Genomic DNA, 24,326 nt, shown 5'->3' on the forward strand with positions numbered 1-24,326 from the left:
GGGTCTATTATACCAGTCCAATAATACAAATCATTAGAGAAACCCCTTTTTTTATTCGGTTTTTTATTTTTTGGTAAGGGAAAAGTGTTTGCAAAACACATTACGGCCTGGATCCAGTGATACAAAGTTTACAACCCCAAATATCCAGAAAAAAAAAATCATGATGGTATTCACGAGAAACTAGTGAATACAGAAGGCATTTGTAAAACTTATAGAGAACATCTTGGACTTATGACAATTTAAATCTAATCTTTTATTCTAAAGCACCGCACAAACACAGTTGCACATACATGTTTCTCCTTAAGCATCGTAAAATGCAACAAAAGACATATTAGACAAAATAGATGATACACCTAAGATTTTCAAAATCTTGGATAACTTTTCTTTTTGAGTTTGGAGGGGTGGGAGTCCTATGCAACTTGATTCAGAAATGTAGAATATATCAAGTAGGTGAGCAATGAGGTTGCAGGGTCCTTACCACTAACCCTAGAACACCAACCTCAACGTTCAGAAGCACTTCCAGACCATAGCCATTTGGATGTGAAAGAATGAAATCCAGAATTATTAGTTTGAGTTTAGGGAAAGAAAATTTATTTAAGTAAATATGTATATTTTATTTTGTAAGTATAAAAAATTCTCTCTCTCATACAAATTAATGACAAAATGACAATACAGCTACCCTTATGTTTCTCCAATAAAAGCCTCATTCATGATAGTAAAAGCTCATTTGCTCCAAGGTGAGGACGAAGGCAAACACGAACTTCATGTTCTTCTGGTCCCACACGATGCTTTGGCACCATGATCTCAAGAACAGTTCCTGTTTCATCACCATATGCTTCTAGCTTGGCATCATCTGGGATCCGGGTGGGTAGTGGGATTTCCCTCACAAACTCACCAGGAGGGCAATGCTCTGGAGATGGATCAGTGAGCTTGAAAGTTCTTTCATTTCTCTTGATAAAGGGCATGCACGCTGTGCTTATAGATGATATCTTCACAACACCATGTGTGAGATTATTCCACCAAGTAACTTTCACCTTTTTAAGGTCAGCAAAAGGCAAGCTGATGATTATCAAGTATCCTTGTTCATCCTCATAGATGGTTTTTGCAGCCGTGACAGGTCCATATATATTCCTCATTACCCCACTAAATTCATTTAACCAGGGCAGTTCAACTGAGTGAATATCGGTATCTTGAACTCTATCATTTTGTTGATTCATCTGTAAAAAACAATCGTCATCATTACCATGTAGAAACAAATCCTTCTTCCTCTTGTTGCAAGCAGGTGAGAGGTCCATCCCACTACCATTTCCAAGGTGTGCTGGCCGAGTTGCCAGATTCAAACCAGAACCATTAAGCAATTTTTTCGGATGGGGGTGTGAAGTTGTCTTCAATGGGGGAAGGGGCCTCTCAAGCTCAAATTCAGTGCTAGGAAGGTTCCTCCATGAACAAAATTCACTTGCTTCAGGTGGGACTGTGAAGTTCAGATCCCTCCCTGTAAGTTCCATCCACCTTTTCTGCTCTTCGTCATCAAGACCCTTGAAATTGGGACATGGAACAACCTCAATACCATGCACACACTGGGGATTCGAGAGACCCCTGTAATGCTTTCGCTGCATTCTATGAGACCGAACAAACCCCTTCTCAACACTAAATGGAAATGGGCGCTCACCCTGGCGAGAGTGCCCATTCATGTAACTCCTCAATTGCATCTTACCCAATGCATTTTCGGGCCTTTCCTTAAATACCCACATGTACATGTTCTCCATATCATGTTGAACCAAGAACACTTCAAGATCAAGATCTGTCTTATCAAACCCAGAAACCCCATTACTATCCCGCACAATCTTGCACTTTGATTTCTCATTCAACACTGGCTTAAAGTAATAACTGAAGAAAACCCAAGCACCCCACACACTATCCAACCTCTTAGCACATTTTCTCCCCATCTTGGGCACATTAAGAAGAGTATCAGACTCATGAATTTGAGTACCAAGGCCAACATCTAGCATATCAAAAGGGTCAAACAACACTTGCAAAGGCGGACTACGCTCAGCGGACAGCGGGAGATTAATATCAGGAGGTCGAGGAAGAACTGCTGGCCGATTCATCTCAAGGTCCAATTCTTCATGGGAAATCCCACTTGAATCCATGGACAATAGTGTGGATGGGTGGTGATTCTCTATAGATAGGCTTGTCAGCAAATCTTCTCCCATTGTTACCCTAATCCCCTTAATGGGTATCTTTTGTTTGGATGTAAAACACTAATTTTCAGTCCCACACAGTAACCAACAACACGCTACAGCACACCCATTACATAATCGAAGCTTTTCTTACACAACCCTAACCTACCATATAGCTCATAAATTTGTTCACAAACACAATCATCCAAAAGAAAATCTTCCCTATCCTAACTAGAAAGCAATCATAAACAAGAACAAGGGTTACCAGAGGTACACATATATATTTACAATTGAGAAAGGCTTAAGACAATTTGGTTTTCCTTTGAAGGAAACAAAGAAAAACAAAAAGTGGGTATGATAAAGAAAGGATCTAGGAAGATTACCTTTTTGAGATTTGGCTTAGAATCCACAAAAAACAGAGATACTCAACCAGCAATCCTCGTCTCCAATAAGCTGGCTGTGAGGAATACAAAGAGATTGAGAGGAAAGGAACGATAACGGTTTCCGTTGGAAAGACTGTTTGATTTGGACGGAGTTATTACGGAGTGAGTTACACCAACTAACGACAAGTGGCTAACAACTGACGACGTTATTTGCCGTTGACTGACGGTGACGGCAGTCCAAACTCCAAAGGGGCGTCTATTGGGTTATAGCCTTACAGGCTTATTATTTCAACATGGTGGGCCTTTTGAGCCCAATATGGTTTAAGCCTAATGGGACCCATTTACTGGCCCAAAATAATGAATTATTGGGCTATCCAACCAGAACTCTGTTCATTCTGTTAATTTTCTTCTGCAAATCTGCTTTTCAGCGGCGAAATAAAATTTAGAGAACGTTTTTCTCCGAACTAATTTGATGGGCCCAAAAAAAATGAATTATTAGGCCTATCCAACTAGAATATTGTTCATTCTGTTCTACTGCAAATCTGTTTTTCAATGGCCTAATAAAATTTAGACCAACTAATTTGAAAAAAATTCAAATATATTACATGATGATTCATAAAATTATGGACAAAACTTAGATACAATATCTTAGGTGCTGTTCATTAGGTTTATTTCTTAAGATTTAGCCATATAACTACTTAACTAAAAAATAATTTTTCATTCTATAAAAAATATATAACATGGCATAATTTTAAAAAAAGAATTTAAAGAACAGTACTTAGATATTATACCTAAATATTGCTCTAAAATTTTCAACATATATTATTTAAAAAAGTCACATTACTTGTGAAATATATTATGTAACTAAAAGTATTCATTAATGGTTTTATCAATTACCACTAAGTGAACTGGAAGAATTTTCATTCAAACTACTTTGGAAGTAAACTTTTTGGTTCCTCTAAAATCCCAAAACCCCAGTCGTAGCCGTCGACCACTACTTGTAACCTCTAATCTCACAGATCCTTATCTGTCAAAACTTGTTCACCTCTGTTAAACCCAACAAGTCTCCATGGATCTGTCACTGTCTCCACTACCTTTGTTAGCCTTGCCACTGTCGACGATGCCTTCATAAACGTGTCAGTCACCATCAAACACAGTCCTAAAATAGCACTGAACCTGTGACGCTTCTCTCTCAGATTTGCTACTCAGTACAAATCCCTTTTTCGAACAAACCAAATCCACAGGAACGTTCCTCGACTTTTGTTTTGTGGAACAAAACCCAAAAGTCTGGTGGCCAAAAGCCACCACACGCGCCACCTTCTCCTTTAGACTTAATCACTTATGCGTTGATCGCCGTCCTTTGTCTTACTCCGCCACCGACTACCGTACTCCACCACCAGTTAGTGATCTTCAACCGCCGTCCTCCGTCTGGTGATCTTCTGACGCCTGCCACGGTCCAACTACCCTTCAGCAATGCCACATGTCATCTCATCCTCATCCAACATCAATCCTACCTAACGCCAGCCATTTGCTGACCTTATCCATTGATGTCAGCCTTTAAACTGCACCAGATCGACATGACCCGGATTAGACTGACCCATACCAAAAAAAAAAAAATCCTTTACTTATTTTCCTTTCACTCTTTTTACTTTCTCCTTCTTTCCATCCATGGACGGAACTATGCTTGGGCTTGGGGGCAATAGCTCCCCTAATTTTTTAATTTTTTTTAAATACTAGTATTTAGTTACTTATGTTATGGGCTAACTTTAGCAATTTGGTTCAATAAAATTACACTTAATCTCCTTTAACAATATTATTGATCATTTTAAAGGCCATAAAAAAGTTAAAGATCTAAAATCTAGAACAAAATTAACTAGCCTCAAAAAATTAGTCCAACAACAAAAATGACAACTTTTCAAAAAAAAAAAAAAAAAAACAACAAAAATGACAAATAGCATAGCTAAAAATAATTAAACTCAATCAACTAATTTTACCCAAAACAAATAATCTGACCTTTTAAATTAAAGTTTTAACAAAATAATTTTGTTTTTAACCAGCAGCAAACGCACGCATCAAAGACACACACAAACATAAATGCACAAAAAAAAAACCATCGAGTTCCATTTTCATAAATGATTACATTGTAATGTATTAAAAAACAATAATTTTGCATTTTTGTCTTTGATAACAGTTTGTTAATACTAAATGTATGCTTTTTTTAGAAGAAAATTGATGCTTATTTGGACTTTCATAATGATTTTTTTTTTATACTTTCGTCTCCCCTAACTCTAAGTCCTGGCTTCGTCTCTGTTTCCATCTTCCCTTTTTTGCTGGCTTTTAATGACTTCTATGTCTTCCATGGCTCCTCAACACGAAGTTACTCATCCTATCACCATTATCTTGGATGACTCTGATCACTATTCTTGGTCTCAGAATATGATTGTTGATGATGCCAAAATCGTCAGTTGGGTCACTCGTCCAATCCGAAGTTTTAGATGATCTCGTAGGACCTACAAAATAAAGAGAGAGATCAAAGAGACCACCGGGCTGTGCCCGGTGAGAAAGCCTCCGATACTTAAGTTAGTATCAACTTATATCTTTCGTGTTTAGATAATGTTTTGTAGTAGTTTTTTACGTACCTTAGCAAATGGATAGATTATCCCTTTTATAGGTGACTTAGGTAGTTGTTAGACATAAATGAGAGTGATTACCCTAATTGTAACATTCTTTATTTTGATGAGAGAGTTTAAGGCCTTTGATGGTCGTTATTGAATGTATTGGGCGGTTACTCATCTATCTTTGATGGCTTACTAATGACGTAAGAACCGTCCATTAAGACGTAAGAACCGTCCATTAAGACGTACGACTTTAATAATTTTTATAGACTCACCAATTGTACTCCTCAAAGGCAGAAATTTTGGAAATATGTCATTGTTCTAAAACTTAAGCCACCAACTCTTGTTGAATCCGACACCATATCAGAATATCAGAAGCTAATGATGATGTTCGTGCTACTTATTTTGAGACGCATCTTAAAGAATTTGAGACACGACTTGAAGAATGGGAAAGCATTCAGTCCAAGATTTAACCTGGTTCATTAATACCTTTGTTGCCACTATTAACAATCTCTTCCCATGCCTTGGAACTGCCAAAGCTGCTTAGGACTTCTTGGCCAATCATTACAATTGTACTAATGATTCTACTTTGGAATTCCATATTGAATCAAAGTTCTACCGTCTATGCCAGGAACTCGATCAATCTATCTCTAATTATTAGACTTCTTCCATTTGGAAATAACTGGTTGTTGTAAATCCTTGATAATGCATTAAAAATGTTATATATCTACTGGCATGCAATTCCATGCAAACTCATCCATTTAAAATTAAACAAAATTTTTATTATAAAATATAAATTATTAGTTAAATTATTTTTTTTATAAAAATATAAATAATTAGTTAAATTAAATTTTTTTAAAAGCATGTAACACATGCATTCATGCATACATATAAGTAAATTTAAAATTAAACACAATTTTAATCATAAAATATAGATAATTAGTCAATTTATTTTTTAAGTAAACGAAATTAGTTACATATTAAAATTCTTACCTAAATTTAATACTACTTGTGATCATTTTTTTTTATAATTTTTAATAAAATAGAACGTGTGGTGATTTTTGTTATGTCGTGATTTTCTTTTTACTTATTTTTTGAGAAACATATGGTTATTTTTATTGAGTATATGTGATTTTTTTAAAAAAATTTATAGTTTATAAATATTAGATTCTTAGTATTTTGCACTCATTAACTTACTTGACACAAAGATTAAAAAAATTAAGTAGATATATAGCACAAAATTGGATTATAATTTCAAATTCAAATTTCTCTAAACTTTTCCTATTAATATATACTAGTTTGTAACCCCATGCATATGCATGGATAAACTTAAAGATATATAATAAGATATATAATATAATTCCTATATATATAATTTAAATATTATTGATAGTCATTTATATCTTGTTAACTCTTTAAAAAAATTGTAAGGATATTATTAGGTATAAAATATAAATTTTCCTTTTAAAAAAAATTATTGTGAAATACTTTTTTTTTTTTTACGATTCATTTATTCTAGACTCTTTGATTTTTGTACTTAATAACTCATTTGGATGAATATTTATGATGTGGTCCCACATTTTATTCTAAAATTAAGAAATAAAAATATTTAAGAATAAATAATTTAGGACACATGACACAAAATTAAAACTTTAACTTGAAATTTTAATTTGAGTTTCTCTTACCTTCACCTATTATTATTATTATATATAGATGACTTATAAATTTGAATTTTTTTAGTTACATGATTATGTTTTTTATGGTTTTTTATATTAGACTCTTCATTTTCTACACTAAATCAAATATTCTTATACAAAAATTTAAAAATTTAGATTAGATAGGACATGTGGCACAAAATTAAACTCTAATTGAAATTCAATTTTTTTCACTAAATTAACTCACTTGGTATAAAATTCTAAAATTTAGATTAGATGAGACACATGATGCAAAATTAGACTTTAATTGAATTCTAATTTGAAATTTAATTGAATTTTCTCTCTACTTTACCTATTATTATTATTATTATTATTATTATTATTATTATTATTATTATTATTATTATTATAGATTTGAGTGTTATCTTCTTATTGATATGCTTAATTTGTATAACTAAGCCACGATTTGCATTAGTCCCTATTATTTATCTTTTTATAATTAGTGTTTTTATAATAAATCAATGGTTTCATGTGATTTTAAAATATATATATATATATATATATATATATCTCGAGGATTTAATTTAAATTTTCATATATATATATATATATTAACAAAATAATAATAAAAAGTGCATTTAAACAAGTTTTTTTTTTAATATTATATATTTATACTCTATCCATTCCATTCAATTCTTTTTTTACATCATTCATTTATAATTAGGGATGGACCTAGGATTTTAAGCTAGTGGGGGTTGGTCGGGTCGGATTGGCCCACAAAAAAGAAGAAGAAGAAGAAACGGGTTGGTTGGCCTGTTTTTAATTTAGAGTATATTTGGATACCGTTTATTGCTGAAAATTGAAAACTAAAAATACTGTAACAAAATAATTTTTAAATGTATGAATAATGTCATGGAACGCAGTTTTAAAGTTAGATTTGCATTTTTTTTGTATTTGCAGGTCCCGTGAACAGTGCACAAGATCCACAGAAAAAAAAACGCAAACGCACTAGAAAACGCACAAACGCACTATCCAAACTCACACTTAGGATAAAATGAGAGGGTTCAGGCCGTGTCAAAACAGGCAGGTTTGGGTCGGGACAGCAAATTTTGGCCCATTTTACCATATCTATGTATTATAACATAAAATATATGAAATTATAGCTAAAATAGTCATATCAGTCCACCAGCTCAAATGGTCTCTTATGAAGTCTCTATTGGTCTTATTATTATTGTAAGCCTTGTGAGCGCGTTTGGATCCACGAAGGCAATCACTTGGATGTTCCCCTAAGGCCCTAACCCAACCCGGAGATTCTTGATATATTTGAACTTTCTTACCTATAATATTAAACATTTGTAAAAGAAAAAGAAATTAAAGACAATTAAGAGATGTAAAGAGTTCATTGTAATTTGATTGACAGCTTTAATTGCTGGTTTGCTAAAGTCATGGCTCAAGGTTATTGCCCAAGGTTTCTCAAAAAAATAAAGGTTATTGCCCAATCTTCACTGTTTCCGTGGACTTGCTTTTGGGCAAGGTCAATGCCCATATATGATATATGTCTTATCGTTTTGGCCTCGTCCTTACGGCTTAGATAGAGATGGCATTAATTGTATTTGAATTCTACTAGCCCTGTCCTCGTTTTTCATTTTCACTCTTTACTAATTTCAGGGGAAGAAATGAAACAGTCTCCTATATTTTCTTGCCAGAAAAAAGTAAAATCGTTATTCCAAGGTAAGCTAAAAAGAAAAAAACTACATTTTGATATGATTGATTACTAAATCCCATTTATGAATAATGTCTTACGGTAGGTTGTAAAAATTTAGAACAATTAACAAACCATAAATATAAACTTGTCTAGATCAGGGACGAACCTAGAATTTTAAATTAGAGGAGGTTGTTAAGGTCAGATTGGCCCACAAAAAATATAAATAAAAGAAACGGGCTAGTTGGCCTGTTTTTAATTTGGGATAAAATGAGTGGGTTTGAGCTAGGTCAAAACAGGCAAGTTCGAGTCAGGTCAACAAATTTTGGCCCATTTTACCATATCTATGTATTATAACATAAAATAGAAGAAATTGTAGCTAAAATAGTCATATCAGTCTACGGAGATACTTGATATATTTGAACTTTCTTTCCTATAATATTAAACATTTGTAAAAGAAAAAGAAATTAAAGAAAATTAAGAGATGTAAAGAGTTCTTTGTAATTTGATTGACAACTTTAATTGTTGGTTTGCTAAAGACATGGCTCAAGGTTATTGCCCGATCTTCACTATTTCCGTGGACTTGCTTTTGGTCAAGGTCAATGCCCATATATGTCTTAACTTTTTGGCCTAGTCCTTACGGCTTCAGATAGAGATAGCATTATTTGTATTTGTATTCTACTAACCCTGTCCTTGTTTTTAATTTTCACTCCCTAATAATTTCAAGGGAAGAAAATGAATCAGTCTCCTATATTTTCTAGTGTTCCTCTCAGCAAAAAAAGAAAAAGAAAAAAAAAGATAGCTAGTGTTCCACAAAAGTAAAAAACGTGTGGGGCTTTCTTTGGACTAAGTAGGATTGCGTGGAAGAAGATATTCTTATTCCTTATTATCACTTGTCTACTTTAGTTTACTTTAGTTTTCTCTAAAATGGATGGGATATGATTTATACATTTTATTATATAAATTCTATAAATTAATGTATCATCAATTATGAAAAGTAATTCACTCTTATATCTATTATTATGTCAAAATGACACTAATTATATGCAATGACACCTCATTTTTTTATTTTTTATTATAAAATTTGTAATAATTTTAGTATTTTAACACAATCACATTCACTACCACGTCAATTTGTAAATTATTTGTTCTAAAATTTTTAATAATTTTAGTAATTTTAGCTAAAGTTACAAATTTTACTAAAAATTATGAATAAACTAATGTGGTAAAAACATAATAAATGACACTTATAAATAACATAATAAATGAAGATTGAATTACTTTTTATTTTTATTGTTAGCAATGTTAGTGTAGGGTCGATGGGCCTAGAAACACATATTGGGTTGGCCCAAGAGTATTTATGGGGTTAAAGGCCCAATTCGAGGACACTGAATGGTCCGAGGATGTGTAAATGTCAGCCTACGAAGCAATGCTAAAAGGTAAAGAAGTGATATCTGGTCAAGCATATCTAAGAAAATGGTCCAAGGAGGAATATGTCCTCGGCTATCTAAATCCGAGGTAGAAGAAAGACTGGTTGATCTCTACAAACACTATTCTAAAAGATCCTATAGGTAAGGGTAAGCATGGCATACGTAGAAGATAAGAAAAAGAGCGGTGGGATATTTAAGATAAAGCTGCTATCACCGTCACCGTATTGAATGTTCTGCGACTGCTTCTCTGGCCGCATTAATGAGGAAGTAAGGCCTGAGCATTAAGGGTTGAGCCTTACAGCTACATCAAAAGACTAGATGGAGATGAAACAAGTATCGAGATCAAGAATCTGATCCATGGGTGGTAGGTGATATAAAAGGAAGAGGAAGGCACCCTAGAAAAAGAAGGAGAAGGAGAAGGAGAAGGAGAAGAAGAGAGAGAGAGAGAACACTGTATACTTCACCATCCTTAGTGATAATCGATCTTTGATAGAAAGAAAGAAATTCATCCTCGGCTTGTGTCCGAGGACAAATTTCTTTCATATAAACAGTCCCTTGAGTGTGACGTGATGATTGAGCCCATCATCTTTGTTCTCTAAACATCACTAAAACCTAGATTTTAAGTCCACTCTCTACAAATTTCATTGTATTGGGCTTTTTGGACCCATCCCCTTCTTACTGTGGGTTTGGGTGCGAATTGTGTCCTTACAATTGGCGCTGTTTATGGGAATTCTTGTTGTTTTTGAGGAGGTTTAGCATGATGGTAGGCTTAGGTCCACACCGTGCAGAGTCTGTCGGGTCCCAGCATGAGGATCACTCCTTGCATCTTGAGCAAAATGAGGACCGAGAGGGGAGGGCTTGGGAAATGATGCTATGGGTAGGGAATTACATTAAATCTCCAAGTCACCCTTCACACGTAGGTTGGAAGAAGGGAAGCTCCCTCGGCACTTCACACAACCAACATTTACCATTTATAATGGCCGAACAGATCATGTGAAGCACGTGAGCCATTTCAATCAGAGGATGGCAGTGCATTCTAAGAATGAAACTTTAGTATGCAAAGTCTTCCCCTCCAGCCTAGGACCTATGGCGATGAGGTGGTTTGATGGCTTGAGGGCGGGTTCTATCAATTCTTTCAGGGAACTTACTAGGGTATTTGGTTCTCGTTTCATCATATGCAGTAGGGTTCCTCGACCCTTGGATTCGTTATTATCCATGACCATGAGAGAAGGGGAAACCCTGAAAACATACTCAGACAGATACTGGGAGATGTTCAATGAGATTGATGGGGACTTTGATGATGTGGCGATAAGGACCTTTAAGGTCGGCCTACCTACAGAGCACGACTTGAGAAAATCTTTGACCAAAAAGCCTATAAGGAGTGTACGTCGGCTCATGGATCGCATTGATGAATATAAAAGGGTTGAGGAAGATCAACAGTAGGGGAAGGGAAAGGCGAAGGTTATCCCTCAGAAAAGGAGGGATTTCAAGTCGAACAGATACAACAACAACAGGCCCCGAAGAGATTTTTCCGGGCAAACTATCCCTACCACTCCTCAAGTAGTTAATATCGTCTTTAGGGAGCTAGTGCATCAGCTGTTGGAGAAAATCATAAATGAACCATACTTTAAGTGGCCCAATAAAATGGCAGGGGACCCTATGAGGCGCAATCAGAACCTTCATTGCCAGTATCACCAAGAAATGGGTCATACCATTGAGGATTGTCAGACTCTGTGGAACCATTTGGAGCAGTTGGTTAAGGAGGGAAGGTTAAAGCAATTCTTTTATCGGTCTAATGGGTTGGGAAACCACTCAGGAGCGGTGAACCAGGGTAGCACTTCATCAAGGCCTCCTTTGGGTACAATCAATGTTATTTTTGCTACACCTAGAAGAACTAGCTCTCATCCTTCCAAGGTGATGTCTGTAGCACGAAACCTAGCCGAGGATTCTAGATCCGAGTCGAAAAGGATTAATGGTAATATCCTACCAATTTTATGCTTCTCAAAAGAGGACAAGATCGGGATTATCCAACCGCATGATGATGCTTTGGTGGTTACACTGAGAATAGGAGGCTACAACGTGAAAAGGGTGATGGTTGATCAGGGCAGTGGTGCGGATATCATATACCCTGATTTGTTCAAAGGGCTAAACTTAAAGCTTGAGAATCTTACAGCTTACGATTCGCCATTGATAAGTTTTGAGGGAAAGGCTGTCACACCAAAAGGGCAGATTAGGCTGCTTGTGCAATCAGGCCCAGAAGTGGTAAACGTGGATTTCATTATGGTAGATGCCTATTCTTCTTACACGGTCATTGTGGCAAGACCTTGGTTGCATGCTTTGGGTGTCGTATCCTCAACCCTGCATGTCAAAATCAAGTTTCTATCCGGGGATCAAATCGAGGAAGTAATTGGGAGTCAATCTGTGGCTAGACAATGCATGTTGGTTGCAATCCTGCATCAGCCTGGATCGGAGTCCTCGGCCTCAGTTGAGGGAGGCCCATAGCAATCAATGTCTCTGGCCATGCCCAGTGTAGCAACGGTAGAGGAAACTGCGTGTGAAGAATTGGAGAAGGTTCTTATAGATGGTGACCCTGAAAAAAAATGTCAGGTGGGAGTTCAGTTGCCACCTCAGGAGAAGATGGAGCTAGTTTTGTTTTTGAGAAAGAATGTAGATGTATTTGCGTGGAATGCTTATGAAGACCCCAGGGTGGATCCGAGTTTCATTTGTCATCATTTGAATGCCAATCTAGCTGTAGTGCCAAGGAGGCAACCACCTCGGCGCTCTTCTAAAAAGCATTCCGAGGCTATCAAGGAAGAGGTGTTTAAGCTCAAAAAGATTGGTGCTATCAAAGAGGTATTTTATCCTGAATGGTTGGCTTATACAGTGGTAGTAAAGAAGAAGAATAGGAAATAGAGAGTATGCGTGGACTTCACAGATTTGAATAAGGCTTGTCCTAAAGATTCTTTTCCAATGCCTCGTATAGATCAGTTGGTGGATGCTACTGTTGGGCATCCTCGGATGAGTTTTTTAGATACTTTTCAAGGTTATCACCAAATACTTTTGACTTTGGAGGACCTGGAGAAGACTGCATTTGTCACTCCTACGAGAAATTACCATTATAAGGTAATGGCTTTCGGTTTGAAGAACGCAGAGGCTACCTATCAAAGGATGATGACTAGGATGTTTGAGCCACAGCTAGGAAAGACTATTGAAGTATATGTGGACGACATGGTAGTAAAAAGTAAAACGGTTTCCAAGCATGTGGAGGATCTGAGTGATACTTTCCAGACGCTAAAGAGGTACAAGTTGCGACTTAATACCTCTAAATGCTCTTTTGGTGTGGGATCAGGTAAATTTCTAGGTTACATGGTAACTCACCGGGGGATCGAAGTTAATCCGGCTCAAGTCAAGGCAATGAACAACTTGCACCCACCTCGGAATCCCAAAGAAGTTCAGAGGTTAACAGGGATGACTGCTGCCTTCAACCGATTTATTTCTCGGTCAGCAGATAGGTGCAGGCCTTTCTTCTAGTTGTTGAATAAGTGGAAGGGATTTGAATGGACCGAGGAATGTGCTTCGGCTTTTCAACAACTTAATATCTTTCGCGACCACCCATTATGTCTCGGCCAGAAATCGATGAAGTTCTATTCGCATATATTGCGGTGGCTAATCATGCCGTTAGTTTGGTTCTCATACAAGATGATAATAATGTGCAGATGCCAGTTTATTACGTGAGCAAGTCTCTACATGAGGCTGAGGTGCATTATTTACTATTGGAAAAAGTGATCCTAACAGTGGTGCAAGCTACGCGTAGGCTTCCCCATTACTTTCAATCTCATACAGTTGTCGTTTTGACTCAACTCCCTCTTAAGTCTATACTTCGAAGTGCTGATTACATGGGAAGGATTGCCAAATGGGGTACCATTCTAGGGGCTTTTGATATCAAATATATGCCTCATACCTCTGTAAAGAGGCAAGTCCTTGCAGATCTGGTGGCAGAATTTGCTGAGCCCTCATTAGAAGAGATTGTTGAGGGATTGGACATGGATGAAAAATCAGTTGGCATGATCTCGTGCAAAGAACCTTTGTTGTGGAAAGTATATGTTGACGGAGCGGCGAATCAAAGAGGATCTGGTGTGGGGCTAGTTCTGGTGTCCCCCGAGGGAATTATTTTTGAGAAATCCTTGAAATTGGGGTTCTCGGCCACCAAGAATGATGCAGAATATGAAGCTTTACTGGTAGGGATGGACATAGTTCAGAAAATGGGTGGAAAAACGATACAAATGTTCTCGGATTCACAATTGGTGGTAGGCCAAGTGGAAGGGAGGTTAGAGGTAAGAGATCCAAGAATGCAAAAATACCTAACCCAGGTCAAGTATATACAGTCTAAATTTAAGTCTTTTTCCTTATTACATGTATCTAGGAGTGGGAATACCCATGCTGACTCTTTAGCCACACTTGCGACATCCTCGGCGCAAAACCTACCTCGGGTCATCCTTATTGAAGATATGTGTAAACCCACTGGGACGAGTGGTAACGCCATCTGAATTCACCAAATTAGGGTGGGACTTAGTTGGATGGATCCTATAGTGTCCTTCCTTAAAAATGATATCTTGCCCAAAGAAAAGTCCAAAGCAGATAAGGTACGCAGGAAAGCACCTCGGTTCTGGTTGTCCGAGGACCAGAAATTGTATAAACGCTCTTTTTCAGGACCATATTTGCTGTGTATACACCCAGAAGCAACGGAATTACTTTTGGAAGAGTTGCATGAAGGAATTTGTGGAAGTCACACGGGAGGAAGGTCTTTATCTCATAGAGCTATCACACAAGGGTATTGGTGGCCTAATATGCAGAGAGAGGCACAAGACTATGCGAAGAGGTGTGACCAATGTCAGAGATTTGCTCCCAACATCCATCAACCAAGGGGTGTTCTTAATCCACTGTCTAGTCCTTGGCCTTTTGCTCAATAGGGTTTGGACATTGTAAGGCCCTTCCCAAAGGCAGCGAGAAATAGGAGGTAGTTGCTTGTTAGAACATATTATTTCACTAAATGGGTTGAAGTTGAGCCATTGTCAAATATTAGAGATGTGGAGGCGAAGAAGTTTTTCTGGAAAAATATTGTCACCAAGTTTGAAATCCCTCATACTCTTATTTCAGATAACAGCCTCTAGTTTGATAGTAAGGCTTTTAGAAGATATTGCTGTGATTTAGGCATCACAAATAGATATTCCACTGCAGCATATCCGCAAGGGAATGGGCAAGTCGAGGCAGTCAATAAAGTTATAGTTAATGGGCTCAAAAACATACTGGATGATGCTAAAGGGAGATGGGTGGAAGAATTGCCACATGTTTTATGGACGTATCAAACTACCCCTCAAAGATCCACTGAAGAGACACCCTTCTCTATGACTTATGGAGCCAAGGCTGTAATCCCTTTGAAAACTGGGTTCTTAACACTAAGGACGAGCTCTTTCATCCCGAGCAGTAATGACAATTTATTAGAAAGAAGTTTAGACTTAGTTGAGGAACAGCGGGAGAATGTCATGGTTCAGCTAGCTTACTATCAACACACTCAAGCAAGGGTATGATTCACATGTCAAATTACGGCCACTTGCACCTGGAGATTTAGTACTGAGGAAAGTTTTGGATACTGTAAAGAACCCAGCATGGGGAAAACTAGGGCCTAATTGGGAAGGACTTTATCGTATTACCTCAGTTGCTGGCATAAGAGCTTATTATCTTGAAGATCTAGATGAATATGTTGTACAACGTCCCTGAAATGTAAATAACCTGCGAATGTACTACTATTAATGAAAGACATTTCTACCATTTTATTTTTGTTTACACACTATTACGTTGGTTACTACTTGTTTAAGTATCAAGCTGAAACTGGGTCATGCTTATCTCCTTGGACCACATACCTTGAATAAATTGATATTTTATTAAGTGTTGAACAGAACCTTAGTTATGTCTGGTCCTCAGATCATCTACTTTGAGGAAATTAACATTTCAATTCATTTTTCTAAATATCAAACTGAAACTTGGTCATGCTTGGTTCCTCGGACCACATACCTTGAATAAATTGATATTTTATTAAGTTTTGAATAGAATCTTAGTTATGTCTGGTCCTCGGATCATCTACTTTGGAAATATTAACATTTCAATTCATTTTTCTAAATATCAAACTGAAATTTGGATATACTTGGCTCCTTGGACCACATACCTTGAATAAATTGATATTTTATTAAGTGTTGAATAGAACCTTAGTTATCTCTGGTCCTCAAATCATCTACTTTGGGGACATTAATACTTCAGTTCATTTTTCTAAATATCAAACTGAAACTTGGTCATAATTGGCTCCTCGGACCACATACCTTGAATAAATTGATATTTTCTTAAGTGTTGAACAGAACCTTAGTTATGTCTGGTCTTTTGATCATCTACTTTGGGGAAATTAACACTTCAATTCAATTTCTAAATATCAAACTGAAACTTGGTCATGCTTGGCTCCTTGGACCACATACCTTGAATAAATTGATATTTTATTAAGTGTTAAACAGAACCTTAGTTATGTCTGGTCCTTAGATCATCTACTTTGGAGAAATTAACACTTCAGTTCATTTTTCTAAATATCAAACTGAAACTTGATCATGCTTGGCTCCTCAGACTACATACTTTGAATAAATTGATATTTTATTAAGTGTTGAACAGAACCTTAGTTATGTCTGGTCCTCGGATCATCTACTTTGAAAAAATTAACATTTCAATTCATTTTTCTAAATATCAAACTGAAACTTGGTCATGTTGGGCTTCTCGGACCATATACCTTGAATAAATTGATATCTTATTAAGTGTTGAGCAAAACCTTAGTTACGTCTGGTCCTCGGATCATTTACTTTGGAGAAATTAACACTTCATTTTAGGTCATGTTTCTAAGTAACAAATTGAAAACTGAGTCATGCTTGGCTCCTCGAACCACAAACCTTGTATATATCGATGTTTTATTAAATATTGATTGGAATCTTAATTATGTCTGACCCTAGGACAATTTATTCTTGGATCAATTTGTATCTAATGGGGAGTTAGGCACAATCTTGCCATCCTAATCGCACATCCTGAAGATTCCTAAAAGGTGATGAATAGATAGGAGTTCACGAGTATCACTTAATGCATTTGCAAGTATATTTAACATATTTATTGTCTGGCCCGTGCCTTATAAGGTAATAACAAGGAAAAATATAAACAAGTGTCAAACACGAAAGGGAAATAGCTCAACAGTTTTATTAATTTAAAGTCCTTTGAAAGGACAATTTGTTTAAAGAACATTAAGCTACATCAAATAAAAAGAAGACTAGCCTAGAGTGAAGAAAAGGCGAGGCTTAATCAGGGCTTCAGTTTTATCTTCAAGGGGCCCTTGGGATCCTTTGGAAGCTGGGTTGGAGTCGAGGATTCTGGGGCAATCCCTTTATCCTTTGGATCTTTCGTAATGGCAACAGGGACTGACACCAGAACAAGTTCCATCGACACGGTGGAACCCTTTTCCTTGGTAGAATCCTTGATGACATTGTCAGGATGGATATCATCATGGGCCACCCCTTCTGCTGGATTAGTAATATGCTTGGGGGCCTCAGATTGCTTGATGTCCTTGGGCTCACCTTCAATGGAGGCACGGTCCTTGGTCGGGTTACCTTGTTCGACGTCTGGCCCTTGAGTAGCAATGTCATCCTTGGCAGTGGGTGAAGCGAAGACTCGGATGGCCGGAGGGTAGTAGACATTTTCTGTCCTCTAGTGGGTAGAAGAGGCATCAACCCCAGCTCGGGTAAGTGCCTCATTCCACACTTGGAGGCAGTAATGCCTGCATACCTCAGAGAACTGTGATTTAAGGTCTTCCGTTCTCTTGGCCATGCCAACCTCATATCCATCTTGTTCAGCTTTGTCCATTGCTTTTTCAGCCTCTTCTTTGGCCCTTACAGCTTCTTCTTTAACTTTGTTGGCCTCTTCCTTAGCCTTCTCAGATTCCTCTAGTTTTTTCTTTAAGGCCTCTATTTGTTTCTTCGCCACTATGTTTTCCTCGTCGGCCTAGCGAAGTTGCAAACGTTGGGTCTCGACCTGTTTCTCGGTCGTTTTTAATGCCACCTCGGCGCTCTTCCATCCACTTTCAGCCTTGGTCAGTTGAGTGGTGACCTCTTGCAGCTTTTTCTCTGATACCTCAAGGGTTTTCTGGGTGTTGCTGTGCCTCGTCTCCTCACTCTTTAGGGCTTTGTAGGTACTAATAGCAATTTCTTTAGCCCTATGAGCAGATTGAACAACCTATTTACAAACAATGAGGCAGACCACAGAGAGATGGTTAAAACAAAAAAATCTTAATGCGAAAGAGGAAAGAAATGAGTAATAGTTAAATATAACTCTTACCATGGTGAGCTCATTTTTTAACATCATGAAAACGTTTTGATCTCTCATCATTCTAACTCGTGCATGTCCTCAGGCAATAGGAGAGCTTGCTTGAGTGTGTCTGCCACACAAGCAACTGTTCCTGCATCAGAGTTCCGGATAGATGCGTCGGCGGTAATCATCCATGGTCATTTCTGGAGCCCAAATTGGGGCAGATTCAGGCACATGAGTCTCGGCCAGTTCTCTGACCTCGTCTGCATTGTGCGAGCATGTTTTGCTCCCTTCTCGGGCACCACATCTTTTGGGGGAAGGTCTTTTCCTCCCTAAATCGCATCCTTCCCCTTGTGTTGATCCCTTTTTCGCTTGAGATCAGCTTGATTAGTGCGTTGGGACTGGGTTGGTGGGGGAGGAGGGATTTTGGGTTGAGAAGACTTCTTTAGGCCTTTATCCTTCGTTTGAGGTGGTTTGATCTGAGCTATCTTCTAGATCTCTTGGCCTCCCACCTGAGCTTCCATTATGTCTTTTAGGTTCGGTTTGGACTTACGTTGGATTCCTATTGCGTCAGGGTTGTGAGTTTCTCCTTGGGGATAGGTTGAGAAGGATGTGCCGAGGTCACCAGTTTGACCCTCAGAAGAAGGAGGTTGGTTGAAGACTTCAAATTCGTCCTCGGAATTTGAAACTTCAACAATCTCTTCTTCTTCCTTTATGATGGGTTGAGAGGAGGTTACTTCACCAGTTGTGTGCTGAGTTGAAATGGGGATGAAGGGAACACCTTCTGGTATAAGTGGTATAGGTTGTGTGAGGAGGGTGCCTTGAGGAATAGGGGCGCCCTCAGGCAGAAGAAAACCCTCGGCAGCAACGCTTATGCGGTGTAAGCGTGGGTCTTTCGCTCTGATTACACACTTCAGCCCTTGGAAAGCTTTGGATATAGGATCGTAGCCGAGGATTAAATGAGCTACTCGAAGTTGGTTGTTTGTGTGCACAAACACTTTAGCCTTCAATATTCTGTCTAATCTTGCGAAATCAACAAGATGGGAATGGCGAACCGCAGCGTGTGGGTCTACAAAATCAATAAGAAGAAAGGCAAGGTTAGAATAAGTAAATGCTTTTATATAAAGCCAGGTATAAAAAGAATGGCTATGAATAATTCAATCAAATCTAGAACTTCACCTGGTTCCCCCTCCATTGTCGGACAGGGAATGCCGTCGTGCCAATCCCCTAATATGATTAGGAAGTCATTTTTCATATCCTTGTTGGATTCAGGGAGGCATTGGATTAGTCTAACTTCTGGATACCTAGATTTTAGGTAATATTCCTATTTCTTTAAGTGGTGGAGGTTATAAATCCAATTCACGTCATGATGGGTGAGTCCTAGGTCCATCTTTTCATTGAGTGCATCTATGGAACCCAGAATCCTAAACATATTTGGGGCGCATTGGGTAGCGGCTAATCTAAAAGCCCTAAAATAATCCCTGATAACAATCCCCATTGGGATTTTCATCCCTCCTTCTATAAACGCTATCATTGGGATTACTACCTCTCTTGTTCGTCTTTTTTCATGCCACTCCCCTTCTGTACAGTATGTAACAGACACCCCCGGTGGAATTCTATACTTAGCCTTAAATTGTTCTATTTTTTCATTTGAATCTACTAGGGATGCAAATCTACCCATTTGTGGGAGTAGCGTATGGGTATGGTGGAAGAACCAAGAAGATAGGTGTGCCGAGGAAAAAGAAACACAAGAAAAAGAGAGAAGAAAAAAAAAATTATGAAAGAGGGAGTCTGGAAGAACTTACTTTAAAAAATGATATGGTCACCTTGGCCTAATTCTTGATAAATGTGAGGGCGCGTGTAGATCACAAAGGTTGGAGGATATGTTGTATGAGTGTTGTAGTGTGTAGAAGGGTTTGAAATGCAACTATTTATATCAAAGGGGGTTATGAAGCGGGAAAATTCTCGCCTATGTCCCAATGCAATCCTCAATCGTAGGATGTGCGTCATGTCGCTAAGCGTGAGGGACAGAGAGACGTCAAAATTTAATTTGGGAATGGTCCACATGCCAAAACATCAGGAACATGCAGTGGGCAGTTCAAAGGACGTCATCATTGTCAGGGAAGAGGTGTGACGATTATAGATTAACAAGGACAGATGTCGAGATCCTCTTTCCTCCCGAGGTTGCAGAAATGAGAATCTCGATGGGCTATTGTAGGGTCAATAGGACCACAAATACTCTTGGGGTGGGCAGTTCAAAGGACGTCATCATTGTCAGGGAAGAGGTGTGACGATTATAGATTAACAAGGACAGATGTCGAGATCCTTTTTCCTCCCGAGGTTGCAGAAATGAGAATCTCGATGGGCTATTGTAGGGTCAATGGGACCAGGAACACGTATTGGGTTGGCCCAAGAGTATTTGTGGGGTTAAAGGCCCAATCCGAGGATACTGAATGGTTCAAGGATGTGTAAATGTCAGCCCACGAAGCAATGCTAAAAGGTAAAGAAGTGATATCTGGTCAAGCATATCTAAGAAAATGGTCTCAGGTGGAATATGCCATCGGCTATCTAAATCCGAGGTAGAAGAAAGGTTGGTTGATCTCCACAGACACTATTCTAAAAGATCCTATAGGTAAGGGTAAGCATGGCATACGTAGAAGATAAGAAGAAGGGCGGTGGGATATTTAAGATAAAGCTGCTATCACTGCCACCGCATTGAATGTTCTGCGACTACTTCTCTGGCCGCATTAATGAAGAAGTGAAGCCTGAGCATCAGGGGTTGAGCCTTATAACTGCCTCAAAAGACTAGATGGAGATGGGACAAGTATTGAGATCAAGAATCTGATCCATGGGTGGCAGGTGATATAAAAGGAAGAGGAAGGCGCCCAGAAAAAGAAAGAGAAGGAGAAGAAGAGAGAGAGAACACTGTATACTTCACCATCCTTAGTGATAATCGATCTTTGATAGAAAGAAAGAAATTCATCCTCGGCTTGTGTCTGAGGACAAATTTCTTTCATATAAACAGTCCCTTGAGTGTGACGTAGTGATTGAGCCTATCATCTTTGTTCTCTAAACATCACTAAAACCTAGATTTCAAGCCCACTCTTTACAAATTTCATTATATTGGGCTTTTTGGGCACATCCCCTTCTCACTGTGAGTTTGGGTATGAATTGTGTCCTTATAGTTAGTTTGTTAGGCTTGAATAATAAAATTTGTAATATCTTTATAAAAAAATATTGTAATATCTCTAATAATAATATAATCTTCGTATAGGTGGGTTTATGGTTCACTCCTCCTAACATTACTCTCTTCTTCGTATGGGTTAGGTTTATTGTCTACCTTTAAAAATAACATTATTTTTTTTCCCAAGGCTAAATGTATGCTCACCTCTCCTATTGACAAAGTACTGACATGGGAAGTGTTAAGCGTTCAATAGATGTCTTACAACTCACCTTCGATTCCCTTAAATTACTGATAAGAAGCTATTTACTATCTAGAATTACATCCCCAGTGTTGGAATCTATGAAGGAAGCTACTGTTGACTGCTTGATTAACTCAGAAACTAGAAGCTGGAATGAAGGGATGATTGATGGTTTATTTATTCCTCAAGAGGCTGAACTTATTAAAAAGATCCCTCTGTCTCGGTTTGAAGCTGTTGATTCTATTTTCTGGCCTTTGTCTCCAAATGGGCAGTATTCATGCAAACAGGGGTATCGGTTTCTGAGAGAAGAGATGGACATCAATCGGTTGGAAGAACCTCCAGATTATGAAAAAGGCTTGTGGAAGGCAGTCTGGTCTCTTAAAGCCCCAAATAAAGTAAAACACCTGATTTGGAGGGCTTGCAAAAATTCCCTCCCTACCAAAGGGAATTTAGTTCGTCGGAAAATTGTTACTCACCATTCTTGTGATAGGTGTTCAGGGGGTAGGGAAGATATCCTACACGTGGTATGGAGTTGTGCTGAGCTTGATAGGGTTTGGGGAGCGATGGAGTTGTGGGGGTTTCGGGTTCATATTTCCTTCCAAAGCTTTGGTGAGCTAATGGCTTGGATTATAAAGAACAATAGATCTCTAGAATTGTTTGCTATGTTTGTATGGTCCATTTGGACTCAACGAAATCTATTGAGGTCCCAGCAGCCTTGTTGTTCCACAGCCCAACTGGCTTAGTTTGCAAAGGACAGGTTCCATGAGTTCAAAACAATCCAACTAGTAGCTCATCCTCGACAGAGACAGCAGTGGGCCACTTGGTCACCCCCTACCCAGAATGTTTTCAAGATTAACTATGATGGAGCGCTTTTTTCTGACATAAACAAGTCGAGTATTGGTGTGGTTATTCGAAATGGCGACGGCCTAGTGGTCGCTTCAATGGTCCAACTGCTGAACCATGCATTCAAAGCAGTATAGATTGAGGCTCTGGCTGCTTCATGAGCTCTGGAGTTATCCGCTGACATTGGTCTTGATAAAGTAATATTGGAAGGTGATTCAATGGTAGTGACGCAAGCTCTGAAAACAAAAGAAGTGGGGCTGGCTACTTATGGTTTGTTGATCAATGATGCTTGTACTTAGCAGGAAAATTCTCAGAAGTGTCCTACTTTCACATTAAGAGAGAGGGCAACAAAGTGGCACATGGTTTGGCTAGGTTAGCTGCAAATATAGCAGACTGTAATTTGGATGGAAGAAGTTCCTCCAACCATCTATCATCTTGTTCAAGCTGATTTGGCCCCCTTGGTTCAATAAAGTTTGTTGTCTTCTTTCTCAAAAAAAGAAAAAAACAGAAAAAAAGAACTTGAATTGAATATAAGGTCGAATTTTTTATAAGGGCCCAGTTTACGCGTGAGGAGTTCAAAAATTTGTAATAAGCTTCTAAGAAAGTAGTGTGAAATGTTTGACAGCAATGACTGAAATGGTTCTAAGAAAGTTCAAAAAGTTATTTTAGGTTTCACTCCGAAACTTCCATGATATTGCAATGTAAAAAGCATTAGTTGGCACTTGAAAGTTGGAAGTTTATTAAGACGATGGTCACACGGAAAAGCAAGGCTACATTATATAGTCTCCTTTTGCTAACATTCAGTCACCTTATCTGTCGTACACTTTCCTTATAGCTGAGTTTGCCTTCGTTCCAGCAACTTTAAGTTTACCAAATCCTGACCAAAATAGCAAATTAACAATAATTTCTAAAAATATAATTAGTAGGTACTGTTACAAAACTATATTTTTTACTAACATCTCAAGTCTAAAAGAGTCAATTTTGGGCCTATAAATCGAGTCTTTGATGATCGATTTTCATGGTCTGGCCACGTCTGCTGTGACATTTTTTCCACGTGGCATCCACTTGGAAATCGAGTCTCTAAGACTCGATTTATAACCCTTTACAACACTTATATAATGTTTTAAGCCCATTTACATCTTCTCATCAGAGAAGAAAGAGAGAGAGAGAGAGAGAAAAAAACCCAAAAACAGATTGGTGTGGGTAGACCAGATCGACGACCTTCTTCGTCGTCTCCGTTGTCTCTTTCAGTGTGGTTTTAAGCCCATTTACATCTTCTCATTAGAGAAGAAAGAGAGAGAGGAAAAAAAAACCCTAGAAATAGATTGGCGTGGGCGGACCAGATTGGCAACCTTCTTCGTCGTCTCCTTCGGCGTGGTCCAGAGCGGCATGGACCAGAGCCTTGCATCCGTTGTCTCCTTCAATGCGATTCTCCATCGACCACCATCGCTCGACAGACAGCAAAACGACACCATGATCGGCGACGACGAGAATTCTGGGTTCATGAGTTTTGGATCGCTGATTTTGTGGGTTCATGGGTTTTTTTTTGCTGGTGTTTTTGGTTCTTCGCATAGGTTTTTTGGTGTTTGATTTTTTTTTTTGTGGGTTTGGTTGTGACTGGCGGTTTGGTGGCTATGTTGGTGGTGGTTCGGTAGCTGTGGTTGTGGTTGTCGTGGGCTGTGTTGGTGGTTGTGGCTGTGTTGGTGGTGGTTTT

The 24,326-nt window shown here is 38.2% G+C and overlaps 2 protein-coding genes across 2 annotated transcripts; one reads left to right on the top strand and one right to left on the bottom strand.

The window, feature by feature from the left end:
• Positions 1-574: 574 nt before the first annotated feature.
• LOC142607576 (uncharacterized) lies at positions 575-2,628 on the bottom strand. Its single transcript, XM_075779114.1, has one exon. The coding sequence runs from the start codon at positions 2,211-2,213 to the stop codon at positions 708-710; it is 1,506 nt and encodes a 501-aa protein (XP_075635229.1). The 5' UTR covers positions 2,214-2,628; the 3' UTR covers positions 575-707.
• An 8,981-nt stretch (positions 2,629-11,609) lies between these two features.
• LOC142606087 (uncharacterized) lies at positions 11,610-12,467 on the top strand. Its single transcript, XM_075777488.1, has one exon. The coding sequence runs from the start codon at positions 11,610-11,612 to the stop codon at positions 12,465-12,467; it is 858 nt and encodes a 285-aa protein (XP_075633603.1).
• Positions 12,468-24,326: the final 11,859 nt, after the last annotated feature.

The sequence above is a fragment of the Castanea sativa genome, chromosome 8 (genome assembly GCF_040712315.1).
Source record: "Castanea sativa cultivar Marrone di Chiusa Pesio chromosome 8, ASM4071231v1".
Lineage (NCBI taxonomy): Eukaryota > Viridiplantae > Streptophyta > Magnoliopsida > Fagales > Fagaceae > Castanea > Castanea sativa.

Excerpts from the sequence above, each read along its gene's own strand:
- LOC142607576 (XM_075779114.1), bottom strand. The coding sequence starts at position 2,213 with ATGGGAGAAGATTTGCTGACAAGCCTATCTATAGAGAATCACCACCCA.
- LOC142606087 (XM_075777488.1), top strand. The coding sequence starts at position 11,610 with ATGGCAGGGGACCCTATGAGGCGCAATCAGAACCTTCATTGCCAGTAT.